Raw genomic sequence first — 21,973 nt, forward strand, 5'->3', positions numbered from 1 at the left:
ATCTAGCCATGATAAAGGGGGTTCCAACTACATGTCTCTATTAAATAAGGGGTGTCATTGCCGCTGGGTTTCTGTTACCCCATCCTTTTCATATAATTTAGATTTCAAAAGTGTATACCTTATTCATATATTGTGTAGGTTAAAATGTTATCTTTTCCCATATTGTTTGCGTTTTGATTGGTGTGCAATGCAACAGTGCAATACCTAAGTGTCAAAACTTTTCCTGATGCACAGGTAACCTATCCCAACGGAACGTCCTATCACCTTGTATATAGGAACTTGAGAGGATTCCTGAGATTATCATTTATGCAATGATTGCTCACAAAAAGCTAGAGGAGTCCAATCCCGGATTCCATCCCATTCGACCCGCCACAGAATACAGATATAATTGATAATTGTTATTTAAAAGTCATATACTATAGCCACTATATAGTACTAGAACCGAACACCTGTTTTGTGTTATATATACATACACCACATCTTCCTATGTCTATATAGCTGATTTACCGTAAATAACTGCGAGAAAATGAATAAAACACAAGTTGATAATTGTCTCTTCTCTTCTAATTTTAATGTGCATGCAATATTCACTCTGATTTACTTGTGAGACCACCGACACTAATAATAATTACCTACAAAATAATAGGTGCTCCTTTACTGGGAAGGACATTTCGGATCCGATCAATGTATTGGTTCCATTCCCCCATTCTACACTTCTCCTCAGAAAAAATGCCTTGCAATGCGTCATAATTATCTGGACTACTAACTTACTTCCATATAACTTCGAAAACAGACAATAATCTATTTCATTGGATGAGATTGGGCTCACGGATTTTTTAATGGATTGGTAATTTTTATTTATAGCACAATTAAGTTTACCTAACAAAATTAATCACATTTTTCAGCCTACAAATCAAATGGTTGCCTCCTGACTGACTTACACTTACACTAGCTAAAAACATATTCATATGAACATTTTGTATCATTTATTTTGTGTGACAACTCTTCACCAATGACCTGAGTGAAAGGTTGACGGGCGGATCCAGAACTTTTCATTGGGGGGGGGGGGGGGGGGGGGTAGTCCAAATAATTATGACGTCTTGAAAGGCTATTATATTTTTTTCTTTGACGCCTAACATCGACGTAAAAAAAAATTATAATAGCCTTTCAAGTGGGTCTCATTGGGGTCTAAGCGTGACGCGGGATTGACGATTTTTTGTAAGCGTGATACGTGAAAGTCATATTATTGTGTCGTGCAAACGGGAAATGAGGTAGTGCGGGACATGGGAAATGACAAAAAAATGAGAATTGCTTACGTACATAGTGTAAGCGGGATACGGGAATCTGACAAAACAGTAAGCGGGATCCGGGATCGGTACCCCCCAATCAGACCCCCTTTCAAGACATCATAATTATTTGGACTAGGGGGGGGGGGGGGGCTGGGGGGTTGTTGTTCAGATGGGGGATGCTTGCTTCAGTCATGTTTCTGTGATTCCCTATATAATCAACAAAATTTTTCACACAAAAAGGGGGGGCAGGGATTTCTCCTTAATAAGAAATCTCTATTTTCAGCATAAGCTCATATAAATTTGCCTTTTGAAGAACTGAAATTAATATGAGACGGCTAATGATTTTTCAGATGCTTTACACCCATGTGACATACACAATTATATATAACGTTAGATCCAAATTTAAAAAGCTATTTTTTTTCAATATTTAAATAATGTAGGATCAAATCTTGATACTTGTATGTATTTGAAATTGTTAGCTTTAAACATTAAAAAATGAACACCCAAAATTTAAACATAAGAGTGACCATGTAGTCTTTATTTATGTATGCTATTGTTATGAAACTAGGTCATTGTAGGTAAACTGTCATCCATTCCCTTAAATCTTTGTTCCCAGTCACCCCAAGTTTGATTTAAATTAGTCAAGTATATCTACTCTATTAGCATGGTTAGGTCTCTAGTTTGGATAGTTAATAACTTGCAAATTAAAATCAAATTTATATTTCTTTAAATATTATGGATGAAATAGCAAGTAAAAGAGATGAAATTAAATTGGATGAAATGTGGCATTTATTTTTGTTAAAGTAGTATGTCTGATGTTGTCAAACTTAATTATAGACCCTTAAGGGGCGGATCCAGTCATTTTAAAAAGGGGTGGGGTGGGGATTCTAACCCAGGACAAAAGGGGAAGGGGGGGGTCCAATTACATGTCGCCATTCAAATGCATTGATAATCCAAAAAAAAGGGGGGTTCCAATCCCTTGAAACCCCCTCTGGATCTGTGTCTGCCCTTTAAAAATATAAAATGGATCCTTATTTTGAGTTAAAGCTTATAGATTTTTCTATAATGCTTCTCAGGGGCGGATCCAGCCATTTTCAAAGGGGGGTCCCAACCATGAGTAAAGAGGGTTCCAACTATATCTCCCATTCAAATGCATTGGTCGGATTTGTATAGTTAGAAGGATTGGAATCTCGCGGTTTATCGTAATCTCTTCCGCGGCGATACTTCGGCGAGACTTCACTACTCGCCACTAGCCCACTACTACTACTCGTCACTTACGATATCGGAACAATTTTTCCGGTAAATTTTGTAAAAACGTATTCATGTTTTTGTTTACTTCTAAACAGTGTTGCGGTGGTAAGGATACTTTTCTTTTGTTTCAAATGAAATAAATAGTTCAGTTTTTTAATCAAACGTTAATTATTTTTTTTTTATTCCCACTTTCTTTTGATGACAAGCGTAATTAAAGTGTTTAAACTAATTATTGAAAATGTGTAAGAGGCAGTGTTTTTACAAGCTTTGTTCTGTTAAGTTTCAGTTCAATCAATTGTCCCGATTAACTAAATAAACAAAGTAGTCAATAATAAGTCTTCTCTAAAATAGACAAACAACTGGACAAAATTAGCTTGGCAGACATGAATGAAATGGAGAAAATAAATCCTGAAATGTATAATGTTGAAAGATCTACACCATTACAATCAAAACAGGACAAAAAAGAAACGGAAGAAATAACTCCTCAACTTAACAACATTGAAAGAAATACACTGTTGCAATCAAAACAGGACAAAACACCGATTACTTCCAAGAACGCAACAGAAACTGCTCCCCATGTAGGGCAGCCGGTACAGAACAATTCACAACGATATATGCAACCAAGTAATCCTGCTAACAAATGGAACCTAGCCAACAGCCTAACAGGTCAACCACTTGTATACAGAGGATACCAGAAATACAGTTTGCAACAACCTATGGACCAAGCAGGTGTCCCATTCAACCAAAAACAAGGCAGAAGCAACCCACAGATTATAAACAATACAACCACAGAGAAAATTATAGCGGTGTTGCTATCATATGGCAAAAAAGTATCGATCATTTAATAAAACCATTATCTGAAGGATCTGAAAAGATCCAATGCATAGAAATATTAAGCAATAGTGCGCACAACTTGCTGCTCGTGTCAGTTTACTTACCGTCCAAAGGAAGTCGAGACCATGTTGAGGAATTTTTAGAATGTATTGACCAACTCTATGAACTCTATCAAAAATACTATGGAACGCACGACATAATAATTGGAGGAGACCTAAACGAGGACTTAAACGATACTGCAACGTCAAGCAAAAGAAATAGATATTTGAGGAACTTTATCTCAGAGTGTAACTTGTCCTTCAACAATGCAGGAAAAACCTTCATCAAGGCATCTGGAGTAGAATGTTCGGAACTTGATTACTTTCTACACACTCTCAAAGACCCAAAGCTATTCTCAAACAAAACAGTTCTACACTCCGTTAAAATGAATGTGTCAGATCATCATCCAGTACAAATGACGTGTGTGTTTGATTTCGCGAAGGTCACACAAAAGCAAAGGAAAAGTAGCAATGTCACCCCAAAAATAAAATGGGACAAAATGGACATGGACCTATATAAAGCTATGGTCGACACATCATCAAAGTTGATATTGGAAAAATTAGACAATAAACAGATAGGACTGGAAGAATCTATTCAGACAACATGTGAGATAATGGCCAACTCAGCCATTAAATCCTCCAACATCAAACCCTCGTATAATGCAAAACCGAAACTTAAAGTATGGACACCTGCAATACAGGTTGCTCTTAAGGAGATGCGAAATAGCTACAATGCATGGGTAAAATCAGGAAAACATGAAGATCTAGACAATGTCCTTTTCTTGGAGAAACGACGAACAAAACAACTTTTTCGAAAATCAGTCCGTGTCGAAATTGCAAAAAGAAGAGAGGACGAAAAAGAGCTGATCATGGAAACTAGAACCAGAAATATGAAACTATTCCATAGGCTAGTTAGAAATACACGTAAAAAAGGCGGAGAAATTATAATGGACTTGAATGTAAATGGACACTGCTATACGGGAGATGAAAACATACTAGCAGGTTTCAAGGAACATTTCCGCACACTAGCAACATACGATGAAAACATCAACATTGACAACGACTATCATCAAAATGTGGAACATGAAATTCATATAATAAATCAACTGGTTAAAGGCAAGAACATTCCTGATGCATCAATGGAAGAAATTTCAAACGCAATCAAAAATATCAACAAGGGTAAATCTGCTGACTACTATGGCATCACAATTGAACATATAGTTAATGCGGGAGAAATCATGGTCATCTTGCTCCAAAGCATCATAAATGAAATTTTCCAACAAGGATATGTGCCAGATCTCCTAAAAATCGGACTTCTCACACCAATTTTCAAAAACAAAGGAAGTAAGAATGATGCAGGAAATTACAGAGGAATAACAGTGCTGCCTGTAGTGAGCAAAATAATAGACACAGTGCTTAAAAATAGAACACAACCATCAGTAAAAGCCGTGCAACATAAATATCAACGTGGATTCACAAGTGGTTCAGGACCAATGAACTCAGCACTACCAGTGGAAGAAGTGTATCGTGAAGTTCATGACGGTGAAACAGAAGCACAAATAATACTACTGGATGCAAAATCAGCGTTTGACAAAGTGATACATACCCATATGATGAGAAGAGTGTACCAAGCAGGTATAGAAGACAAACATTGGTCACTAATAAGTAGTCTGCACCAAAACGCTGCCAGTACCATCAAATGGGGAGGAAATATCTCTGAGTGCTTCCCAGTCTCATTGGGTGTTCGTCAAGGTGGAATACTCAGCACGGACCTATACAAGCTCTACGTAAATCCACTACTAGACAGATTAGAAAACTCAAATCTTGGTATAAGGATTGGTAATATAACATGCAATGCCAGCGCCTGTGCTGATGATATAGCTTTAATGAGTACAAAAGAAGACGACACACAAGTGCTGATAAATATGGCGCACGATTTTGCGTACATGGAAGGCTATGAGCTACAGCCCCAAAAAAGTGTGGCGTTAAACCTCTTGTCAAAAACTCATAAAAAGAACAATACCAACGAGTGTATATTCAACATTGGAAATAACGTTATGCCAAATGTCAAGCAGGCACTACATCTTGGAATAATTCGAACAACATCAATGAAGGAAAACGTTACTTTAAATGTGGAGGAAAATATCAAGAAAGCTAGAAGAAGTGCATACGGCTTATTTGGCGGTGGTTTCCATGGACATAATGGACTAGACCCAGAAACACTGGTACACCTGTTTAAAACATACATTAGCCCTGTGTTACTCTACGGAATGGAACTATTACTACCCAAAACAGCTATGCTACTTCAACTAGAAAAATTCCAGAAAAGATTACTGAAACAGCTGCTTTCACTTCCTACATCAACTCCAGACCCGGCGGTGTACATACTATCAGGAATACTACCCGTCGAAGCGCAAATTGACAAAAGAGCACTGGGATTATTTAACAACATCTGTAACCAAGATGAAAGCAGCACGGAAAAACAACTGGCGCGGAGACAAATCAGTGTTAAATCGCTGGACAGTAATAGCTGGTTTATACAACTCAAAAAGATCCTTTCAAAATATAACATGGATGAAATCAACACCTACCTTGATATACCTATGAAGAAAGAAAAATGGACCACAATGATAAACCGAACTACCCAAAAACACTGGAGCGAGTCAATAACAAGAATGGTTCCTTACTACAAAGGCCTACAACACTTAAATTACACGGAATTTCACCAAGGGAAGCTACATCCTCTACTAAAAATCAAATGTCAATCAGCTAGAGACATAGGAAGAATTCCTCCAAAGCTAAAAATGCTAACCGGCACATACATTTTGCAGTCACACAGAATAAAAATGTATGAAAATGAAACAGACCCGATCTGTCTTATATGTCACCAAAGAGACGAAACGCTGGAACATTTTATCCTGGAATGTGAAGGGTTAGCCGATACTAGGAATTCAATTATGGATGAAATTAGTGCCATTCTGAAGGATTCAAGAAATGTAGACTTTCATAAGCAATCATCAAAAGTAAAGATGCAAATTCTACTGGACATTACAATGCTGCGGGAAAATCTAAAATTAGATGCACAACTAATGGCCGAAATTGAATATTGTAGCCGCCGACTTCTCTTTTTGTTACACACCACCAGATATCGTTTCCTGTCAAAAGGATGGAAAAAGGACAAGAAAAACGTAAAGGTGTAATAACCAAGAATCAGTGCTGTGAACAATGTGTAAATAAACTGTATATATTAAACCAAACTCGATGGTATTGGACTACACGTATATATAAAGCACACAGGTGGAGGATATTGCTGCACATGTTAGACATACTAGTGCCTATATATATGAAGACACTGGTGTGGTTCTCCTATATAGGAGGTTAAAGATACAGAGGTAAGGTAATAATAGAACATAATACTTGTTTACATAAAAATCAAATTTTAAACAAGATCAAAGATCAATCCGAAAGCTGAGTAAAATGATTTATGATAAATAGTTAACACATCCTTAAAATGATTATTATTTATGAATCAGTTAATCGAAAATGTCAGATTTTTTATCCTGGGATCACGATATTGATCTTGATTTTTTATTAGGTGAATACACAGAGTATGACACCGACAATAGTAACAGCGATGTAAGTGGTGATGACACCTGCTCTAAGCCTAAACAACCAAAGACATCTTCAGGTTCAGGTGACCAGACTTATTACACATGTCCTGAGTGTAAAAAACAATTAAAAACTATTGCTGGATTTCGTGGCCATGTAAAAAAACAACACAACATTGATGCTAAAGCTAGTGAGAACAAAACATTTAAAACATCTGTCCCTAAGAGTGAGAAAAAACATTTCCAGTTTAGTGGAAATGATTTTGACACAATCTTTCCAACAGCCTTTTCTTCAACCCTGAGCAACATAGAAAATGATCCTTTTCTTCTGAATGATGACATAAGTGTTATGTGCAAATTTGCTTCTTCTTCTGAAACTATTCGTACAATATTGGGAAATAGATTTAAAACCATATTTGTAACAAGTTCTACTAATCTGACCACATCTTGTGATCGTGAGCAACTGTTTAGGCAGTTACATTGTTTGAGAAGTGACCACACACTTAAAGAAGAAATAACTGAATTGTGTCTAACATTCACCCCAACTGTTGTGAATTTGTTTATCCAACTATTTATTGAGGACATTATTGGTGAAATTTTTGTGCAGCAAATTAAGGTCGTCAAGCAAGCATCCGACACACAACAGTCCCATCTTAGTACAAATGACCAGTCTATCCTATATTATATAGCCGGTTTCATCATTAAGGCATTGAAGAAACGCTACTCTTGTGCTTCCACTAATAAATCGTCCATAGTAAGCAAATTGTTGAACAGTACTAATAACACTACATTTGTTACTACATATGGAAAGTGGTTTACCAAACAGGACAGGGGTGGTCTTCAGAAACCATGTGATACATTTTTCTTTCTAGTAAGAGAACTTGAAACGATTGTTCGTAAATGTATAAGTCCACCTTATAGTGCAAGCTCTCTGTCATTACAACCCCTCAAAGAATCATTTATGGAATCCTTCATGGTAAAGTACTATACAGACATTATGTTCAAAGGTGAGACTTGTGATACCATGTCATCCATGACAGAAGACATTATTCATCTCTTTCTGACTGTCCGTGGGTATGCTTTCACCCGTATTGAAAGAAATAAGATAAGTAACAGCAGCAAAGCTTCATCTGGTTTACGCAAAGCATTAAAGGAAATAGTTTCTAATTAATCTGACTTTTCTGTGTGTTTTAACTTTGATAATGCTTAATGTAGATGTAAGAAACAATAATGAGTGAGAATAACCATTCCTGGTATGTTGACCGAAAAGTCTTGAAAAAGTACACATTAAATATTCTTTGTTTGTATTGACTTTATAGCATACATGTATATATGTACTTGTAAAGCATAAAGACTTTTGTCATGTGCAAAAAATGTATCAAATAAAAATATTTTATTTTGAGTTTGTCTTTATAATTGATCTCTGTATATTGGATGAGTGTAGGTTGTTGCTTTTTTCCTTCAAACTGTTGTACATTATGAAATGTGAGAGATTTCATTTGAAATGTCGGATAGGTTTGCTCATTGATGAAGGCTGTAAAGAAAACATACATACATTTGCTTATAAGATGTTCATTTGTTATTTGGTGGATAGTTGCATGAATTGTCTCATTGGCGACCTTATACCACATCTCCTTATTTCACTACTCAAAGACATTACTCATACATATTTACCTAAAAAATCTGTCATGTAAAGAAAATTGATAGATGATGTTCAATAATTTATTTTTACATCAAAATAAAGACATCCAATTTCACAAATAAATTAGCATCAGATATATATACATGTTCAAACAAGAGAGACAATGTTAAAAAAAAACCTCATCAACAACTGACATTTAGTGGATTATGTTAAAGATGTACTTCGGTGAGGATAGGTAAAAATTCAGAAATTACAATTAATAATTTAAGCTGATAAAGCATTAATATATATAATTAAGAATAAAGATTAGCTAAAATATTGATAGGTCATGGACCTCTTTCTAGATATTTGAGATTTAAAATATGGCATACTTTTATGTACCTTATATTTAATTTGCATGGGTATTATTGGGTCTCAAAACATAAGAAAGAAAATCAAGAATCTTCTAAAATTTTGGTAAATGACCTTTCATATAAGCTATTAAGTCTGATATGAAAAAATACATGAGTGTTATGGGGCAAAATATTTTACATTGTATTGTATGGAAAAACACCAAGGAGTACCAACAGTCGACACAAATTCCAAAACCTCACCTAAATGCCTAAGTACATCCTCAAATAACACAAATATATTTTATATTACAAAATGTTATTTTAATTATATAATACATTGTAAAAAACAAATTAACAAACAAAACTACTATTAAATTACTAGTACCTAATTTTGCACAATTTAATCTACTAGTATTTGATACATTTACTATAGACAGAAAACATAATTAATTCAAACAAGATCATCTACCCATTAACAAATAATTAACAGAAAGTTTGTTTTATGTCCAGTGGCAACTATTTCAGGACCAGAAAGACAATTTAATCTATTTGACATCACAATAACCATGTGACAGAAAACATCATTATTATAAGTAAGATCCCCTACACATTAACAAAGTCTGTTTTACGTCCAGTGGCAGATATTTCAGGATCAGAAAGGACAATTCTTTAAGTGAAAGATTTGTATAAACTAAAACAACAAGTACAGCTCGAGTTATTTTGCATGAAGAAATATAACTGTAATATAATTCATTGAACCAAAAAATTTGCGATACATTTAAATTAAGATACTGCATACTTGTTTTGTATATCTGCTTTTTTAATACATTCATCTTAACATCATTGTTGATTGTACATTTTAACCACACACCATACATGTATATACATATGCAATGCATGGTTAGGGAAAAGATCAGAAATATTATATGATCACTTAAATAATGTGACATAACTATAGACTCCTTAAAATTTACAAAAAATAATTGTGACCTGAGTTTTTGATTCACATTAATATAACATACATTCATACATTTAATCAAAAGTAATTTCCACGTTTTGGTAACTTGCTGTTGTCAATGACCATATTTCTGTTTTCCTTGTTGTTAATGTTAGAGTGTCGTGGTGCCAAGGCCTGGGCTCCTACGGCTCGCATTGTTGTCATCATGTGTCGTACATCATACACAGTTGGATTTGAGTTGTCACCAGCTCTATGTCTATAATGCCCAAAATGTTGTTCGAGTGGGTCTTGGTTGAAGTTGTGGGTTAAAACAAACTTAGCTCCAATCTCAAGAAGAAATTTGACACATGCCACAATGGAAAGCACACTTATCTTCAAACCAGTTAATGTTTGTCTACTTAAAAGCATACATTTCCTCTGCTTGTTTGTAAATTCACCTGGTCTCTGCATAACAGATTGCTCCCACAAATCAAAATAACTTAAAAAGTCACCAGTAAGCCACTGAAGCCTTTCGTCATTTATATTGGTGTATGGATTCAAATTCAGATTCCGCTTATTTCGTCCCTCATAGAGGTTTCTGACATTTAGACAGTCAAAAAATTTGTCAATTATCCGGAGAAAATTAACTGTTTCACTAACATTATCACCGTACATCATCTCCAAAGCATTTGCCACAGTAGAACTCAGCACCTGAAATTGATTAAACATTTTAAAAGAATTGTAACAAATCATACATAAACATATATAATATAAACATAGATAATGATGATAAATGACTGTAACTTCAGTACCAGAAATTAACATGATAAGATTAATGCAAGTTTTTTTAATTGGACTCCTATTGAATAACAATAACCAGAACTCGCATTATACAGTTATGGTTAATGATATAAGACGGTTTTCCTAAAGTAGCGATTTTCATGATTATCAAATGGACATTTCTGTTCCTCATTCAAAAAGTTCTATTTTTGAATTTACATGTACATGTATAGGTAATACAAACATGTAAAAATGCATATATATGGTACATGTTCATTTATTATACATTGTACAAGTTAAACTGTACATTTATTTTGCAACAATGAAACAAGATGTCAATAGTGCAGATAATAATTTACTCTGTACATGCTGTACGACCGTATATAATATGCTATCAAACATTTCTCAAAGTGTGAGATACATGTATATGATGTTTTTGCTGCTCAATAGTCTTTTTTTATGAACATCATGAACATATCAGATAAAATTCGCAAGACACAAACCAGTCATCATGTGGGAGACTGATTTTGAAATCCCCAGAAATGGTTTCAAAAGCCTGCAGTGGGACCCACCAACAAAAGATGGCTGGTTAAGTGTCTAACATACAATGTATGAGCCTTGTTTATAAGGTGTATATATCTGAATGAAAGGATCATACAATATGAGATATGACCCCTGCTATTTTAGAAACAAATATTTGTGTACAAAAGAATATGCATGTAACACACATTTACAAGATTAATGCTAGGCTAAAATATCAATATTCAAAATGCATTACAAATCAGGAAGTCTAAATTATTTTGATTTTAAACTAAGGCTCATACATGTATAAATTTGTAAACTTAATCAATACATGATTTTAATTCTTACCTGTGCAGCTAAATTCACTTTCATGCGTCCAAATGGTGTTAGGTCAAGGTGGCTTCTTGTCAGTTTAGGACATGGAGTGTAAAGTGACATCTCACAATGTTGCTCAAACAAGGTCAACAAATGAATCCAGGACACGTCTTTTCCATTATTCCACAATTTGCGAGTGTTCAGGTGTGAAAATGAGTTGCTGAAGCAGTTACGAGTAGTCTTAATTAAATGGGGAACATCTGACACAAAGTAAATTTTCCTGCCATCTTCTGAAAACGGATTATCTGTGAAGTAAACAAAGTCATTAACTTGTCCATGAAGATTGAAGAATTTACGATTTGCTGATGCACCATCACAGGTTAGGAATAAAACTTTTAGTTGAGCAGCACTGGTTGTTTCTAATATACGTATCGCTTTCCAGATTATGGGATACAGAAAGTCTGCTGTAATGCTTAGTGTTGCAAACCCAGCCAAAGGAAACTTCAGATCTGTAGCCACACCTCTTACCATTAAGACCAGCATGTATTTTGCAATGTCATCAGATGAACTGTCTTTAAGGCTCCTCTCCATCTCCATAATTTGGTTGCCAACTTTGTCCAGATTACAATAACCAATTAGTTCCCCTGTATGCTTGTCATAAACTAGGTCAGACTTGATCTTTATCTCATCAAAGAGAATTCCTACATAGTTTTTCCAAACATCCTCTTTGCTATACATGTCTCTTTTGGTAGCTTCTTCCTTCAGGACTTTCATGACATCAGGTAAAAATCCGTTGTCACTCCGGGTATAATGAGAGTAATCAAACAGGGTTCTGGAACTAGGTAGTGTGATAAATCCTGAATCTCTTAGGGCATCATATGCTGCAGAAGACTTTTGACGTAGATAGAGACACCATCTCAAAATCATAGGATGCCATCGCATACCTTTTGTTGACTGTAGATTCATACACTTCATTTGTTCAGTCCAGAACAATCTTTGATATGAATTTTCATCAGGACATGCTTTTTCCATCTCAGCATTGCATGTTGCCATGGTATCTTTAATTTCAAGTGATTGGCTGAAGTCCAGTATAACCCCTTTGCTGGCCATCTCTCGTTGAAACTGATTTCTAGTGCGTAATATCTCATTCTGTAGATTGGTGATCTTGTCTTTCTGTTGGTGAATTTTTTCTATCAGCTGCAGCTTTGACATATTACTGTGCTGCATCTTACTGTGAAGATAGTCAGTTGGGCCTGAGGTTTCCTGAGTTTTGCGTAGCTTTTCTTCTTGTCTGTACTTCCTGCCTACTAAAATACGTCTCAGTTGACTGCACTGGTAACATCTGTGACCTTGCACAAGGAGTGCACATTGAACATTGCGGACTGTTGACGAATATGATATAGTTCCCTTGACTGCACCGAAATCACCCTCTCTATAACCATGACAGTTTGTTGAAGCAGGTTTAGCATGTTGCACTGCGCTGCCAATTGGTATTACATCGATAAGGTCATTTTCATAGTTCCCAACACACACAGAGAAGCTCTCAAGTTTAGATAGTAAAGACTGAATGTTAATAATTGAATCAAATGTTGTTGGCAAATCTTTCCATAATTGGTGATCGGAGCAAAGTTCTATCCGGTGAACAAATACTTTGGCTGCAAACTTCTGGTCAATAGTAACATTTAGTTTTACTGATGCAGTGCCTGTAGATGGATACAACTGCATAATTTGAATGAAGTCACTGTTTTGATCAAGTGTATATGAAGTACTTAGGTATTTCTGTAGATTACTTTTCAAATCTTCATAAGGCATTGTTGAACTAACAGGGTCAGAATAAAGGCTCTCTTCTAGCTGTATATCTTCAACATCTACATGATCTAGCTGTGTCTGTATAGGTTCAATGTCTTCAATTTCAGCAGAATTTATCAATCCTATTTCCATTCCTTCTTCATGGCATGCTGTTGTTAAGTCTACATGATCATGACTGGTGTATGAATGGTCAAGATTGAAACTGCTGTTGGTAGATGACTGCTTTGGTTCAATGTCTTCGATTTCTGCAGAATTTATCAATCCTAGTTCTATTTCTTCTTCAAGGCATGCTGTCGTTAAGTCTACATGATCATGACTGGTGTGTGAATGGTCAAGATTGAAACTGCTGTTGGCAGACGACTGGTTAGGTTTTTTTGGGACCTTTCTTTGTGATTGGACATTTCTTCTTTTCTTAAGTTTTGGCATTTTGGTGAATACTGCAAAAAAAAACGTAATATTGAGTTTATTTTTTTTTATAAATAAGGCCGTTAAACGGTTAAATTTCTCGTTTGAATTGCTTTACATTGTCATATCGGGCCTTTTATAGCTATGTGGTTTGGACTTTGCTCGTTGTTGAAGGCGACACAGTAACCTATAGTTGTTAATGTATGTTTCATTTTGGTCTCTTGTGGACAGTTGTCTCATTGGCAATCATACCACATCTTCTATTTTATATTCGCAATAAAAAAATGTTATAATATGACTTTTTCAACACAATGATCATGTGTCACAACACATCTTGGATGCCTGTGTCTGTCCCAAGTAAGGAGCCTGTTATTCAGAAGTTGTCGTTTGTTAATGTGTCACATATATATATTAATTATTCTTTTATTTTTGTACATAGACAACATAAATTATATGATATAAATTATGCTGTTAGTTTTCTGGTTTAAAATGTTTAACATTTGTCATTTCGGGGCCTTTTATAGCTGACCATGTGGTATGAGCTTTGCTCATTGTTGAAAGCTGTACAGTGACATATAATTGTCAATTTATGTTTCATTTAGCACTTCAAAAGTCCAGCTCAAAGTGTAAGCTTAGTGCAATGCATGGTTAATATATATATACATTTTAACATATAACATGTATAATGTATGCATATATATAAGTACATATAAAAAAAGGTAATCCAGAACCTAAATGTAATAACATTTATATTTTATGTGTGTATGTGCCTGTCCCAAGTCAGGAGCCTGTAATTCAGTGGTTGTCGTTTGTTGATGTGTTACATAAAATTGAGAATGGAATTGGGGAATGTGTCAAAGACACAACAACCCGGCTAGAGAGAATGTACAAATATATATTTGTTATTTATTAAGTTTTTGTATATAAATAAGGCTGTTAGTTTTCCAGTTTAAATTGTTTTACGTGGTCATTTTAGGGCCTTTTATATCTGATTATGTGGTATGGGCTTTGCTCATTGTTAAAGGCTGTAGAGTGACCTATAGTTTTCATTTTGGTCTCTTGTGGAGAGTTGTCTCATTGGCAATCATAACACATCTTCCTTTTTTTATACAACTATAGTGTTTTATCTAGACATAAAAGGGGCACTTTCAATTCTGACAAATAATAATCAGTGTGCAATCACTGCAATGGTAAGATTTTTCTATTTAATTCACATTTGAACTTCACACATATTTTGCTTTCGAAAAGTACTTAGGAAAGATTAATTGGTTATTATATCACATGTGTATCATTGAACAATGCTGGTAAAAAAAAAACATTTTCATATCGTGAGTTATTTTATCTGTCTGTTCACATGTACAATGTACATGTACTTTGTTCATTTCCATAACATGTAAACTCTCGTTGGCAATCATATATACCACATCTTCTTTCTTATATATGTAAATTTAAATGAAGAAGCTTACCTAAACAACCTAATAACAATCTACCAAAAGCATATATACATATATACAATGTATGTAGACCAATCTAAAATTCATATTTATGAATGAGTTACGTCTGTTGACCCTACAAATGTGGGTTATTAAGCTATTGTAAATGACGTACTAATTGAACAATCATCTCCTTCTGTACATTGTTAACTTGGATGTCAGTTAATCTCTTTTTAGGGAAATAAGTCACAATTGAAATCATACCGCATCTTGTTTTTTTTATGTATGACATGAATGACAAGCAGTTGGGCCGTGAGAAGTCTCAAGACTGCTCATATTATGCATCCTCTTATTTCTTATTTAGGAGATGTACAAATGTATATATATACAAAGTAAACATGGCAATGCCAATGTAATGACTAGCAGTTGGTCCGAGAGAAGTCTCAAGACTGCTCCTATTATGCATGTGATACGTGTATGTGTTTAAACAGATGTCAGATATACATGCCGATGGGTGTACATAACTGGAGGCAATGCTGTATATTTTGTATAATGAAGTACCTTCAAGCTTTCATTAGATAATGTATTTTGATGTCAGATTATGAGTTGTGTTGAGGTGGTGCCACTTCTTTCTATATGTATCGATATCTATCCCTATGAAGTTCGACTTTGAAGTAGAAGATGGATATAGTCGACCTTCATATGGATAGAAACAAGTGCCTGTGAGTACTTTCACAAATTAACTTGACCTTGGCTGAACGTTTGATCATACGGGCTAAACTGGCTAAACATTGGGCTAAACATTTGAAAAAGATTACCATCAATATTAATGCATTGTCGACAAAGGCAAATCTATGGTGTTTTCTATGGAACATGACTTCTTGATGTTAAACTACCTCAAAACACATGGGTTTATAACAGTTTCATTTCGGTAGAAACAGGAAGGAAGTATCAGATGATAATGACAACTGGATCCCCTCCCAATTTCGGCCTGTTATATTACAATTCATCTGAGAACCACATTGATTTTTCAAGACAGTAAAGTATCACAATTCCCTTATTTAGCGGTTTGAGCTTTCTTCAATACACTTTATCACCAATGTTTCACGTTTGTAAACATGTTTGAACGTTACTCTAGGCCAATTCAAAAAGTTTTATTCATTTTTCCGAAGCCACCCCTATTTTTGCTCAAGAACGCCATTTTTGTTGTAATCAACTCAAAAAAAGGGAAAAATTAGGAAAACTAATGCACCAATCACTACGAAATTTACTCAATACACGAAGGAATCATATATCTATCAGAAAATATAAATATTTTCACTCATCTCCGTTTTTTGAGGAAGGAGTATAAAAATAGAAAATGATGTTAGGACCGCCCAATAGGCGTGATAGGGTGAGGTCACTTCGGTCAATATGCAAATTCATTCTATGGAGCCGTGTATTCTTATTGTGATCGCAAAAGTTATTCATAACACCAGAACCATTTTAAACTTCTTATTTCTAGCATAATATTTGATAAATATAGATTGTAGATACTTACATATCGATGTATATTTGTTTAGGTGATGCAAATGTCAGCCATTAATCGGAGCTAGTTAGCATTTTCCAGATGCACCATGGGTAATCTCACAAAACCTCGCGTCGCATAAGATGTTATACTACAGTCTATGCAAAAGCTCACGAGATTCCAATCCTTCTAACTATACAAATCCTTGGTTTACCTAACAAAATTAATCACATTTTTCAGCCTACAAATCAAATGGTTGCCTCCTGACTGACTTACACTTACACTAGCTAAAAACATATTCATATGAACATTTTGTATCATTTATTTTGTGTGACAACTCTTCACCAATGACCTGAGTGAAAGGTTGACGGGCGGATCCAGAACTTTTCATTGGGGGGGGGGGGGGTAGTCCAAATAATTATGACGTCTTGAAAGGCTATTATATTTTTTTCTTTGACGCCTAACATCGACGTAAAAAAAAATTATAATAGCCTTTCAAGTGGGTCTCATTGGGGTCTAAGCGTGACGCGGGATTGACGATTTTTTGTAAGCGTGATACGTGAAAGTCATATTATTGTGTCGTGCAAACGGGAAATGAGGTAGTGCGGGACATGGGAAATGACAAAAAAATGAGAATTGCTTACGTACATAGTGTAAGCGGGATACGGGAATCTGACAAAACAGTAAGCGGGATCCGGGATCGGTACCCCCCAATCAGACCCCCTTTCAAGACATCATAATTATTTGGACTAGGGGGGGGGGGCTGGGGGGTTGTTGTTCAGATGGGGGATGCTTGCTTCAGTCATGTTTCTGTGATTCCCTATATAATCAACAAAATTTTTCACACAAAAAGGGGGGGGCAGGGATTTCTCCTTAATAAGAAATCTCTATTTTCAGCATAAGCTCATATAAATTTGCCTTTTGAAGAACTGAAATTAATATGAGACGGCTAATGATTTTTCAGATGCTTTACACCCATGTGACATACACAATTATATATAACGTTAGATCCAAATTTAAAAAGCTATTTTTTTCAATATTTAAATAATGTAGGATCAAATCTTGATACTTGTATGTATTTGAAATTGTTAGCTTTAAACATTAAAAAATGAACACCCAAAATTTAAACATAAGAGTGACCATGTAGTCTTTATTTATGTATGCTATTGTTATGAAACTAGGTCATTGTAGGTAAACTGTCATCCATTCCCTTAAATCTTTGTTCCCAGTCACCCCAAGTTTGATTTAAATTAGTCAAGTATATCTACTCTATTAGCATGGTTAGGTCTCTAGTTTGGATAGTTAATAACTTGCAAATTAAAATCAAATTTATATTTCTTTAAATATTATGGATGAAATAGCAAGTAAAAGAGATGAAATTAAATTGGATGAAATGTGGCATTTATTTTTGTTAAAGTAGTATGTCTGATGTTGTCAAACTTAATTATAGACCCTTAAGGGGCGGATCCAGTCATTTTAAAAAGGGGTGGGGTGGGGATTCTAACCCAGGACAAAAGGGGAAGGGGGGGGTCCAATTACATGTCGCCATTCAAATGCATTGATAATCCAAAAAAAAAGGGGGGTTCCAATCCCTTGAAACCCCCTCTGGATCTGTGTCTGCCCTTTAAAAATATAAAATGGATCCTTATTTTGAGTTAAAGCTTATAGATTTTTCTATAATGCTTCTCAGGGGCGGATCCAGCCATTTTCAAAGGGGGGTCCCAACCATGAGTAAAGAGGGTTCCAACTATATCTCCCATTCAAATGCATTGGTCGGTAAAAGAAAAGGATTCCAACCCTCAAATCTATGGTCAGGTTGTTGTCTCTTTGACACATTCCCTTTTTCCATTCTCAATTTTATCATGTAGTCGTCGTTGTCCCAGGACATTTAGTTTCCGCTTAATTACTTTAGTACAAGTTAATAGAAATCTGTGAAATTCAAACACAAGGTTTGTGACTAGAGTTTTTGTTCAGAGTTTAGGAATAACATGAATTAGGGGCCAAAAGGGGCCAATATTAAACTTTGTTTGATTTTATATAAAATTGAATTATTGGAGTTCTTTGATATGCCAAATCTAACTGTGTATTTAGATTCCTAGTTTTTTGGTCCTGTTTAAATTGGTCTACCTTTAGGTCCAAAGGGTCCAAAATTAAACTTATTTTGATTATAACAATATTTAAATTCTTGGTGTTCAGATTAATATGCTGAATCTGAATATTTACTAAGATTTTTTTATTATTGGCCCAAATTTCAAGTTGGTCCAAATCGGGGTCCAAAATTTTACTTTGTTTGATTTCAGCAAAAATTGATTATATGGGGCTCTTTGATATGCTGAATCTAACCATTCGTTATAATGGTTAAGATTTTTTATATTTTGGCCCATTATCATATTGGTCCACATTGAGTTCTAAAGGGTCCAAAATTTAACTTTATTTGATTTCATCAAAAAATGAATTATTGGGGTTCTTTGATCATGTTGATATGCTGCATCTAACCATGTATTGAGATTTTGAATATTGGACCATTTTAGAGGTTAATTGTCAATTTAAATTTTTTTAAGTACTTGGACCACATTCATTCTGTGTCCGAAACCTATGCTGCATCAACTATTGAATCACAATAAAAATTTAAAATTCAGAGTTGTATCGAGCTTGAATGTTGTGTCCATACTTGCCCAAACTGTTCTGGGTTCAACCTGTACGTTTGTATCAAGCTGAGCCATGCATAGCATTTTTATTGGTTATTTATATATTAATTTGAAATTTTGACGAGTGAGACACATACTGATTATACTGTTAACAATATTTCAGAGTTTAACGTAGTCAAGCGAAACAAATTATAGAAGAATAGTTGAATCATGTCTTTTTTGTTAAATGAAAAATTAGTACGAACACAAAGAAAAAGTATGGGAATGTTTGTTTTTTTAAACTATTGACCAGGGTGAAAGTCTTTGAAAGTCATGACTGGCAAAAAGTTTGTGAAATGAAAAAGCACAAATATTCCATTCTTTTTAAATATAACTGCATATAAAGAAAAACACAAACTGATGTTTAATAATAGTTTTTACCCTTTTTGTGTTTTATAGGACAAGAAATATAGAAAAATAATGAAAAATATAAACAGTTACAATAGAAATGAGCGCAAAACAAGATAAACAGAATACAACAAGGCCTAAATGGTAAGACCACTTCTATATACTGTAAATTCAGATTTTTCAGGGAATGGACAACTTATTGTATATCATAACATGATATATATATATATATGTTTCTGTTATCAAAATATGATTTCTTATTTTTGCAATACTCACCCAGTCACATTATTCCCATTACTTAAAAGTTTGGATAATTTCTGAATTACAGTAATAAAAGAAATTGCCTTTTGAATGGTGACTCATATAAAAATAAGAAAATGTGGTATGGTAAATGAGTGACTTATCCACCAGAGTTCAATGAAGCGGATGCAAGAAATTAAAGGCCAATCATGGGCCTGCCTTCAATAATGAGAAAACACTTCCTTTATAGGTCATTCATTAAAGATCCCAACATATAAAGATTTAAACAATCCAATTTATTTCAATAAGGCAATAACAATTAATAAAAAAAATCAGGCCGAATATAAAATATTGTTTGTTTCTCCAATCCCGACCGACCCTGCAAAAATGGTCCTACTCATAAAATTTAATTGTCAAAACTAAGCCAAATATTATTATATTCATTTCTGATTTTTCGGGCTTACCGGATCATTAGATAATATTCAGGCTTTTGGGAAAAATAAAATTATTTACCTACCTACCTACATGACCTACCCACACCTGGCTTGTCAAAATAGGGATTAGGGAAACAAACAATATTTTAATTTAGGCCTCGTGTCTGTGAGCACTCAACCTGACCATAATATAGGACAGTGGTTCAAATATTAACACAACATATGAACATTCTTTAACAACTATTGCAAGTGGCTCAACTTTAAATATCACTGCAAGGCACTAAACAAAGAATATTAAATCTTGGACACAAAACACTGAAATAAGAGAACTCATAAGCATGACAAGTAAGAATATCAAATGAAAGTTTCTCAAAATGTTCATTAAAACATGATAAAATAAGCTTATTTATATTGCTGTTTTTTTTTCTCAATTTATAACATTTTCTTTTTATTTTGTGTATTTATAGGTCAGATATCTTGGTTTTTATGATCATCAACAGGTCCTGCAGGTCTATACTGAAGAGGAATTTTAATTGTTAATACTTTTCTACATAATGTGCTAATTGGATTACTAATGTGAAATGAACTCAACTGTGTGTTTTTCTGGAAAAAGAAATAGAAAAAAATCCTACAAAATTGCTATAAACAAAATGGAGTACTATCAAAGAACACAATTGTGTAAAATGTAACAACCTACATTCATATTCACTGATGGATTATGGAGAAATTAAGAAAAATAATAGTGTCTTTGTCATGTTTGTTGTCGAAATAAACACCTGCTTTATCCATTCATGTACATGGCTCCATCATATCAAATATATATACAAAGAAGATGTTTGAAGAACATGTTGCCAAAATTTATTCAACAAATTGAAGGAAGATGTCTTGTGGATTGAATTATTTATGCACTGAACTGTTATGTAGGGGGTTGAATGCACAGCAGCTGTAACAGAAACAAGTTAATTTGACATGAAAAGTGTTTATTTTATTTAATATTCAAATATGAGCACAATATTAATAACATCACAAAATGGTATGCTATTCATAGCGTTTTGCTTATTGTATTGTCTTAAACATGCTAAACATTCAGCCTTTTGTTTTTGTATGTTAAATACTCACCATGAAAATTTGTATTACAGTATTAAAGTTTAAATTATCTTTTGTATCAATAATTCAGTCTAGCAGAAAATATATTAATGCTGTTTGTACTGTTATGAGATTTCCATAGAGGAAAAACATTTCCTTAAGGGAAATTTGATGTTCAGAAATTTCCCTAGAGGAAATTTGAAGAACAATGATTTCCTCAGAGGAAATTTGTTGTCTTGAATTTTCCTCCAAGGAAAAGTGTTTGTAAAAAATTTCCTCACAGGAAAAAGTATTTCCTCCAAGGAAAATTTGAAGCTACAAATTTCCTCACAGGAAAAAGTATTTCCTCAAAGGATAATGTAAAGCTGCAAATTTCCTCAAAGGAAAAAGAATTTCCTCTAAGGAAAAAGAATTTCCTCTAAGGAAAAGGAATTTCCTCTAAGGAAATAATTATGCAGCAAATTCCCTAAGGGAAA

The 21,973-nt window shown here is 34.3% G+C and overlaps 2 protein-coding genes and 1 long non-coding RNA gene across 3 annotated transcripts; 2 read left to right on the forward strand and 1 right to left on the reverse strand.

The window, feature by feature from the left end:
- Positions 1 to 693: 693 nt before the first annotated feature.
- LOC134694690 (uncharacterized) lies at positions 694 to 21,590 on the forward strand. Its single transcript, XR_010102584.1, has 3 exons — positions 694 to 847; positions 19,789 to 19,881; positions 20,879 to 21,590. It is a non-coding gene; the product is annotated as an uncharacterized LOC134694690 (long non-coding RNA).
- On the forward strand, positions 6,956 to 8,191 carry LOC134695255 (uncharacterized). The gene has a single exon (XM_063556473.1). The coding sequence runs from the start codon at positions 6,956 to 6,958 to the stop codon at positions 8,189 to 8,191; it is 1,236 nt and encodes a 411-aa protein (XP_063412543.1).
- Positions 9,906 to 16,826, reverse strand: LOC134695132 (uncharacterized). Its single transcript, XM_063556318.1, has 3 exons — positions 16,736 to 16,826; positions 11,582 to 13,794; positions 9,906 to 10,642 (listed from the first exon to the last, which is right to left on the reverse strand). Exons 2-3 carry the CDS (start codon positions 13,781 to 13,783, stop codon positions 10,031 to 10,033), a joined length of 2,814 nt encoding a protein of 937 aa, XP_063412388.1. The 5' UTR covers positions 13,784 to 13,794; positions 16,736 to 16,826; the 3' UTR covers positions 9,906 to 10,030.
- Positions 21,591 to 21,973: the final 383 nt, after the last annotated feature.

This window comes from Mytilus trossulus, chromosome 13 (genome assembly GCF_036588685.1).
Source record: "Mytilus trossulus isolate FHL-02 chromosome 13, PNRI_Mtr1.1.1.hap1, whole genome shotgun sequence".
Classification (NCBI taxonomy): domain Eukaryota; kingdom Metazoa; phylum Mollusca; class Bivalvia; order Mytilida; family Mytilidae; genus Mytilus; species Mytilus trossulus.

What these genes read in the sequence shown, in the direction of transcription:
- LOC134695255 (XM_063556473.1), top strand. Translation starts at nt 6,956, where the DNA reads ATGTCAGATTTTTTATCCTGGGATCACGATATTGATCTTGATTTTTTA.
- LOC134695132 (XM_063556318.1), bottom strand. Translation starts at nt 13,783, where the DNA reads ATGCCAAAACTTAAGAAAAGAAGAAATGTCCAATCACAAAGAAAGGTC. An exon ending in AAGTGAATTTAGCTGCACAG is followed by an intron (nt 10,643 to 11,581) that starts GTAAGAATTAAA and finishes AATCAATTTCAG; the next exon opens with GTGCTGAGTTCTACTGTGGC.